The 9,128-nt window shown below is 41.5% G+C and overlaps 1 protein-coding gene across 1 annotated transcript; it reads left to right on the forward strand.

Moving 5' to 3' along the window:
* The first annotated feature begins 5,814 nt into the window (after positions 1-5,814).
* Positions 5,815-6,597, forward strand: LOC131680719 (uncharacterized). Its single transcript, XM_058961427.1, has one exon. It carries the CDS (start codon positions 5,815-5,817, stop codon positions 6,595-6,597), a length of 783 nt encoding a protein of 260 aa, XP_058817410.1.
* Positions 6,598-9,128: the final 2,531 nt, after the last annotated feature.

A 9,128-nucleotide genomic window follows, 5' to 3' on the forward strand; every position in this document is an offset into this window, starting at 1 on the left:
ATAATACAATTGCAATTGTATTATTCTTCTTGCAAAAACAATTCTTCTTCTTTAGGTTTCGAACGTATGACGGCTCTGGGTAGGGTATTTACCGCACCCGCACCGCAAAATCTGCGGTGCGGTGAAACAGTTTTTCCCACAGATGCGGTGCGGGAAAGAGCTTTTACCGCGTGGTTTTACCGCAACTGCACCGTAAAAAAAAATAATAAAGTGATAATTTTGATTATTCTAAATTGATAATCAGACTGCTATAATGAAAGAAAATCTAGCTGTGTCCGAAATATTTTGACGCTATTATTTTTACGACATATTTTGGACTAGTTATTTTATACTTCTAAGTAAAACTTCACAAACTAACCATTTAAAATACATAAAATGCAAGATAAATTTTTACTCTTAAATCCAATTTAAAAGTGCATCACTTCTCCCGATTTCTGTTGGAAATCGTGGAATTATGAATCATTTCCGATATCAATTTTTCAACTGTGAATTTTGACTAATTTAAAGGAATTAGAGATGAACTAATTATGCTGGGAATTAAACATAATCCAAAGAATATAATTATCTTCATCAAATCAAACGAATTTGGAGTAATTGGCAGTAAAGGATACAAATGTATGAAATTGTCCAAAATAAGGAGGTTCAAATTAGGATGATTATTCTATCATTCGTTCATCAACATCGTATTTCTATCTTCTTTGATTGCTGTGAGTCAATGCAGTCAATTTTATTGGACTCTTTCTCAAAAAGTATGCTACATAACTTTTTTTTCGCGTACTTCCATTCAAATTTACGATAGTTTTCTACCAAATTAAGTCCTAATATTTTAAGTTAACCCTCCAGCACTCGCGCGAATGGTTCCCCGAATGAGCAGCCGCTGTTGCTGAAAGAAGATTTCGCTAGAGTTTCGGAAGGTGTTTCACAAAATACAACGGCGCGTGTGCTGGAGGGTTAAGACTATTTTGCAGTTTTTTTTAAAACTATTTTTGCCAAATACCACATCGTTTGACTCCCGTCCACTTTAATTGAAGTTTTTGCCATTGGCTCTGTGTGAAAATATTATAGAAAAATACATTAAATGCTAGAACTTACTAGAACTAGCCTTTAGAAAACTACACTTCATATATTTTTAAAGGGAGCAATCTTAGGGACCATCCATAAATGACGTAGCATTATATGGGGAAGGGGGGAGTTTTGTATTTTGTGATGATTTGTGACGACAGGGAGGTAGGAGATCATGTCATGCTACGTAGCTTTTTTAAAGGGGAATAGGGGTTGACCTGATGTCACGAGAATCTTACCCGTTTCCTCTAACTAACATCGTTTTTGATTTTTTGAAATTTTTTACGGGGACAACGAGGGGGGTGAGGGTTATGGTCAAGCTACGTAATTACCAGGGGGGTATATAGAAGTTTGTGATGAAATGCTACGACGGGGGAGGGGGGTGTTAAAAATCACTCAAAAAATGCTACGTCGTTTATGGATCATCCCTTAGTGTCTGAATGAGAATACATATGTTTCTTGAAAAATGCGGAAGTTAGAGTTTTGGGATATTTTGTCCATTAAACCCCCTATTTTTAATAACATTTCTGCTGTATGTTACAAATCATATATTTTTAGCAGTTTTTCTAATGTTCAATAATTCTGTACCGGTTGAGACCGGACTCCTGATTAGATGTAATATAAAGAGCATTTTTTTTTGTCAAATACGGCGTCGTTCTTATTAATGAAATACAAGTTGTTTTTTCACTGTATTGGAATATATGCGCTACTATATAGAAGTATTGGTATTTCGACATTTTTTTTGTTGAAATTCCTTTAAGGATGAAAGGTGGTTTTTACTACGTAAATGCGAAAATCATCCATTTCATTTTCATATGTCAAACACATTGAAAATATGACAATTTAAAGAAAAAAATACTTCATTTCTTATTACATTTTTATTACATTTTATCAATTAACTGAAGGGTTGCTAAAATAAAAGTTTTCCTATTACTGCAGTAGAACGTTTTTGAATGTATAATGCTTGCATTTTACATGTACGGCGTTTTATTAAAAGAAAATGCAAAAGTTGATTTTTTCTTAAACATTGCATTCTGAGGAGTCTCTTAAAGTTAAATTTTGTGTAAATAAGAATAACATTTTATTATATATGGTTATACAAATGAACAATTTTCCAACACAATTTTTAAAAATATAAAAAAATTACCGCATTACCGCGTGGTGCGGTGCGGTAAATAAAGTGCGGTTGAGGTAAGCGGTGCGGTTTTGATATTTTTTTGCGGTTGCGGTGCGGACAATCCATTTACCGCCCACATCCGCACCGCGACGTACCCTAGCTGTGGGACTATTGTTTTTTCTTGATTTCTTTGGATCGGAAAACTTTACCTATTCTTTATCACTAGCAGTAATCGCACACTCGTAAGCGCATGAAACGTACATATGCAAGAAATTGATCATTAAAATATTCCCAAGCGACCAACTGTAAAATTGATCAATCCCAGCAAATTCCAGCTTTTACCGACAAGAATATGATAAAACTTCCAGTAACAAATTTCAGGCAAATTATTTAATCGTTGTCACCATTCGAGATGAAGCTTGTTTCGTAAAGGTTACGCATCGTTATCACTGCTGTGGTAATATATTGATGAAACATGAACCCAATGCAAGTAAATATTAATGTATATTTGTGTTTTTTACAGACCATTCCCTCCTAGTTGTATTGCGTAATGACATAGTTTCAGGAAATACCTCACGATTTAAATGCTGGCCTTAGTTTTCACGTCTAGTACAAGCAAAAATGCGCAATCGAATGATTGTTTAAAAAATATTTTCGCTCATACTCTTATTGTTCTTTACAGAGCAGGACACAAACACGGAAAGTCATTTTGCATTTTGCACAGTGGGTAAATTATTCATACTGTATTGTTTGGACTGTTATGTTTAAATTTTGCAATTAATTCGGTCACGTTACTCCGATAGTAAGCAAAAATCCCATATCACGAAAAGGTGGAGAGAAATTATGAATATCATGATAAAACAGCTGATACCATGAGCATGACTTACATTGTCCACGTAAGCTTAAAGTTACATTCGGAAGCAAGCTCAAGAATTGAAAATCACGTTAACGTGCATACAAATTATGCAAATTGTGACTAAGATTCTGAAACATGAACATGAATATAAATTATATTACTCGTGACTAAAATATCAGAAATCGATGCTAAAATCATTAACGCCAAGCAGAGTGGCTAAAATATCATGATAAAGTGAATAGAAATTACAGAAATCGTCACTAAAATTCTGAAATCATGAACATTAATCATTGCTTTACCAGAAAAATCCGGTACCAAACTTGTGAATAAAATACCACGATTACGTGAATATGAGTAATCGTCCCAAAAGTTCTAAAATCATGAACATAAATCGCGCTACCCTGCTAGAAAAATCCTATTGTAAAATCATGAATAAAATAAAGCGTGACGAGAAATTACGAAAATGGCGACAAAGCACCGGAGATCATGAACATAGTTTGAATGCAGATTCTTTTAGATTATACATTTATACAAACCATTGTATCTTGTTATTATTGTTGTTATTTGTTGTTATTATAGGCCGCGATGAACCTCCCCTTCATATAAGGCAGACGAAGGATGAGGATCACGTTTGGGCTGTGTGTTTAGTGTGAAGTTGGTGATAACCTTCCGAAGCGTTCTTGCCGGATCACAGCCCTGCTTAGCGATACATTGTCTGAAATAATTTAGGTCCTACAATATTTTGGGAAGAGGTACTTGCCTGGATGAAACCCAGGACCGCGCCTACTGCCGGAGTGCATTGGTGACCCTAGGACGTCCTCGGTCAGAGTACACGCTGGAGGGCTGTTTATTTTGTTTCGGCTTTTGACTGCTGAGCAGAAGCAGGCCGACTAAATTGCCGTAATTAGTGGAGTGCGTATCTTTGAGGAATGACACGGGGATTTCTTCCTTACCGGATCATTTGCGAGGATCTCCCTGACAGAGAGAGGGAATTGGTAGTGTGTTCGCAGGTTTTGAAGCTCCATGCAATAACCAGTAAGTGTTCCACTCATAAGCGTGTGTTGCCGGTTTGGCAGGTAGGGGGGAGGAGTCTCAGTGGGAGAGATCGTGTAGCAGTGCGTAATTTTCGTATGTCAAGCTTGCTCTCTTTGCTCAGGTCTGTAGTTGTGTCAATGTCTGCTTAATTGTTTCATTCAGTCATCCGATTACAAGGATCTTCTACTGGTGAACATCCTCACTACACGATTGGATCCGGTCACTCACAAGGGTTGGGAAGAGTTCATAGCTATGAAGGAGACAGATACACTTGCAGATCTGTTTGACTTCAAGTTTTGGATTGCTTGCCAACCAAGTCTGCTGCCACTAGGGGTGCTCAACAGCAGCAGCAAATACAAGCGAAGCAAAGGCTTCCACCAGTGAAGACCAGTTACAGTTCAACCCGTATGTCTGGAGGACGTTGTGTAGCTTGCTCATCAAATCATCCGCTTTACCAGTGCAGTGCATTCCAACGCATGGAGGCTACGAGGAGGGACGGCCTTTTGAAAACTCATTCCCTCTGCCGGAATTGCTTCAGAACGGTACACCAAGCTAAAGAGTGTCAATCCAAATACTTTTGCCCCGAGCTGCAAGGGCCGGCATCATAGTCTTGTGTGCTTCAAGGCGGAAAGGGATACGGATAAGGAGACGAAGGCTGCGGCAGTTACTAGGGGCAACAAGCCTTCTGTTTCCACTGAATCATCAAATACTTCATTCCAAGTGGCTAACGTGGCAGCCACAGAAGACGTCTTCATGGAACCGAGCGTATTTTGGCAAGGGACGAAAATCTACGGAAGCAGTAGACTGATTTTATGGAGGAGTAGAATCATATGCGGAAGGTCGAAGAAGTTGCTACAGATTCGGCTAAACGGTACTATTTACAACATCATCCAGTGGTAAAGGATTCCAGCACCACTACCAAAGTACGGGTGGTATTCGACGCTTCCTGCAAGACTTCTTCCGGACGATCACATTGTTTTCTCTACGAAAAGGTAGACAACTCAATAAGAATCATGGTAAAATCCTATTTCTGGACGGATTCAACCTGTGTCCTGCGTTGGCTTGCGCCCAATTCAACCACCTTCGACGCCAACCGAGTGGCAAAAATACAGTCCATTACACAAGGATCAAGATGACGTCACGCTCCGGGTATCCAGAATCCGGCAGATCTTATTTCTAGAGGGAATTCGCCAAACGATATTGTTCTGAATACGTTCTGGTGGCAAGGGCTGAGCTGGTTAGAGACGGAAGAGCATAGGCCTCTCTTGCCAGATAATCCACCGGCAGGCGAGGAAGATGAGGAGAAAAGACGCACGGTGCTAGCTGGAACGGTTTCAGCAATCGCTGAATTCAACCAATTATACATTGGCAAATTTTCGTCATACAGCGACCTTCTTCGTCGAGCTGCCTACTGGCTGCGTCTGATTAAACTTCAAACTTACAAGCCCCGCGGAAGGATAAAACAGCCCCTACGTTTCTGTCTACTGATGAGTTAAAGGAAGCGGAAAACACTCTAGCTTGATTGGTTCAGAGGGAAGTGTTCGTCGAGGAATGGAAGGCGCTCTCCAGGGAAAATGCGGTTTCCAAGAGCTCGCCACTCGATGGTTTAATCCGTTTGTATCCCAGGACCAGTTGATCAGACTAGGCGGTCGTTTAAAGCATTCGATGGAGTCTAAAGACACCAAACATCCGGCTGCTATACCCGCTCGGCACATATTTACATGCTTGCTGCTACGACACTACCATGAACGACTTATGCACGCTGGACCACAGTTGCTGTTGGGAGTTGTCAGGCTTCGATTTTGTGCCGCTGGGAGGCAGGAGTATAGTTCGACATATTATCCATCAGTGTCGGATATGCTTCCGATCGAAACCGTCGACCATACATCACTTTATGGGAGATTTACCAGCTTCATGGGTCACGGTATCCCGTCCATTTTCTCGCACAGGCATCGACTACTTTGGACCCCTCTATGTGAGACCAGCTTATGCAGTTAAGGCTTATGTTGCTGTATTCGTGTATCTGTGTACCAAAGCATTGCACCTTGAATTGGTCACAGATTTATTCACAGAACGGTTTCTACAGGCTATACGGCGAATCGTTGCCCGAAGAGGACAATGCCCGGATATATATTCCGACAACGGCACCAATTTTGTCGGTGCTCCTAATAAACTGCAAGACTTCCTACGATTGCTAAAAGACAGTCATCATAATGATGCTGTGTCTAAGCAATTAGCCATGGAAGGGATTCAATGGCACTTTAACCCACCGAGTGCACCACATTTTGGCGGTATCTGGGAGGCCGCAGTCCGATTCGCTAAAATTCATCTGCTAAAGGTGGTAGGTGAAACTCCAGTATCCCCAGAGGACATGAACACGCTACTAGTCCAAGTTGAAGGATGCCTGAATTCTCGCCCACTTATACCCATGTCTGATGACCCGAACGATCTGCAGCCATTAACCCCTGCACATTTTCTGTTTGGAAAATCTCTTCAGGCTGTTCCCGTCTCAACCAATGCCAGTTAACTTAGCAAAAACTGCAGAACTTCTGAAAAAGGTGGCGCAGAGAATATCTGTGTCAACTTCAAGGTAGAACCAAACGATGGAAACCGGCTGTTCGTATTGACATTGCGTATTGACACTGCAATGCGATGGAAAATAGGTAGAATTGTGCAAACTCACCCTGGTGACGATGGAACCGTGCGAGTAGTCACTGTTAGTCGGCTGTTCGGCCATCTATGGAAGTTGTCCTTTAATGTCAGTTTCTTTCTCCGAACAGCCTAGATAAGCCGCGTACTGTCGGTAGTGGTTGTTCCAACCGGCTAAGAATTACACTACGGACTACCTGTTCCAGTGGTAAAAATCCACCAAACAGGGAACCCCAATTCCATAGTGTCATGCGACCCGTGCTATGGGTAAAATTGTTGAGGGGCTTAAAACATTCTCAATGGCGAACGGAGCCTGGGAAGAGTTGGGCGAACTTCCCAGTATGCTGCATTACGCAGCGGAAGGTCCACTCTATACACCGAAGTTTTTTCACCGATGATCCACTTAATTTTGCCGATTTTTTGTTGGCTGGGGGTTTCCTGAGACTCTCGGCTGATGGTAGTTCGGTGAAGTTTTGTTGAGTACAGATGAACCTACCCAGACGCCGTGTGGTATCCGGCCAAGAATTCCTGCTCTCATGTCGTAGGAGGCGACTGAAAGTAGGAGGCCCTAAGTCAAGGTGTAGTTCCGTGCCGAGGACTTAATGACTGGAGCATTTTGGGTTTTGCCCTTACTGTGTTATGCGAATCTCTGACACAGTGGACCATTATTTTCTTCGCAAATCGTGGGAATCATATTATCGTGTCCCATTTAAACCAGATATGGCTCGCTATATGCGTTAACAATTAGTCAACTAGACGACTTAGATGACGTCGTGGATACGACAAACTCATTCATATTAGCATCCTACGAAGAAGCTTGTCCACTTCGAACTGTTAAATCGACTAGGGAAACCCCTTGGTGGAGGGCTGAGCTTGAAAGAATGAAGAAAGTTGTGAGATGAGCTTGGAACCGGCGTCAGCGTGATGACTCCAGGGCTTTCAGGTCAGCTCGTAGTGCATATAAGAAATGTCTTAGATCTGCAGAACGGGCTGGCTGGCAAAACCTATGCACTAATGTCTCTAGTCTGAACGAGGCTAGCAGGTTAAATAAAATTCTCTCCAAATCGAATGATTTTCTGATGTACTCCTTAAAAACCAGAGATGGTGTTGATGTGACGGACGAAAAAGATGTTCTTAATTGTCTCTTCGACTCACACTTTCCAGGTTGTATCGATTTGGAGTTGAACAATGTTCACAGATCTCATTCTGGTGATTCGGGCTTGTGGGCGTTAGCACGCACATTGGTTTCCACTGAATCGGTTAAGTGGCCAGTTGACAGCTTTGCTCCATACAAATCATCCGGAAAAGATGGAATACTTCCCGTGCTACTGCAAAAGGGATTTGATATTCTCAAACATGTCTCGAAAAAGATTTTTCTTTTCCGTCTTGCTACCGGGTATATCCCGAAAGCATGGCGAGAAATAACTGTTAGATTTATTCCCAAAAGGGGCGCTCAAGCTATGAAGAAGCCAAGAGTTTTAGGCCTATCAGCTTAAGTTCTTTTCTTCTGAAAGCTTTGGAATGGATAATCGATCATCACATCAGGAACGATAGTTTAGTTGAATATCCACTGCACAAAATGCAACATGCATATCAGTGTGGGAAATCCACGATTACTCTGCTTCACGACGTTGTTTACAACATTAAGAAAGCCTTCTCGCTCAAGCAATCTAGCTTAGGTGTATTCCTAGATATTGAGGGTGCTTTTGACAATGTGTCCTTTCAGTCTATTCTGGAAGCGACGCGCGGTCATGGGATACCTGCATATATCTCGGGTTGGATAAACGCAATGCTTAGTAACCGCATACTTTGCTCGTCACTGCGATAGGCTGAGATACGGAAGTTGAGTATTTGCGGTTGTCCTCAGGGCGGCGTTCTGTCACCTTTGTTATGGAACTTGGTAGCTGACGGCTTGTTGAAGAAACTCAATGAGTTTGGATTTCCAACCTACGGGTTTGCTGACGATTACCAAATACTAATTACTGGATTTTGCATCGGAACAATCTTTGACTTAATGCAACAGGCATTAAGAGCTGTCGAACAGTGGTGTCGACAAGTTAAACTATCAGTTAACCCAAGAAAAACTTCAATGGTTCTTTTCACGAAGAAGCGAATAACAACCGGGGTTCGTCCCTTGCAGTTCTTTGATTCTGAGCTACTGTGTGCAGTCAAATACGTTGGAGTCATATTGGATTCCAAACTGAATTGGTCTGCTCACATTGAGTTCAGAGTCAAGAAAGCGTGCATGGCCTTCGGGCAGTGCAGACGAACTTTTGGAAAGACCTGGGGTCTCAAACCTAAATACAACTATTGGATTTACACGACAATTGTACGTCCAATACTGTCATACGGATGCCTTGTGTGGTGGCAGAGGGGAGAGGTGGTGACAGTCCAGTCAAAGCTAAACCA

This window comes from Topomyia yanbarensis, chromosome 2 (assembly GCF_030247195.1).
Source record: "Topomyia yanbarensis strain Yona2022 chromosome 2, ASM3024719v1, whole genome shotgun sequence".
Lineage (NCBI taxonomy): Eukaryota > Metazoa > Arthropoda > Insecta > Diptera > Culicidae > Topomyia > Topomyia yanbarensis.

Coding starts and splice junctions, on each gene's coding strand:
- LOC131680719 (XM_058961427.1), top strand. CDS start 5,815: ATGAACGACTTATGCACGCTGGACCACAGTTGCTGTTGGGAGTTGTCA.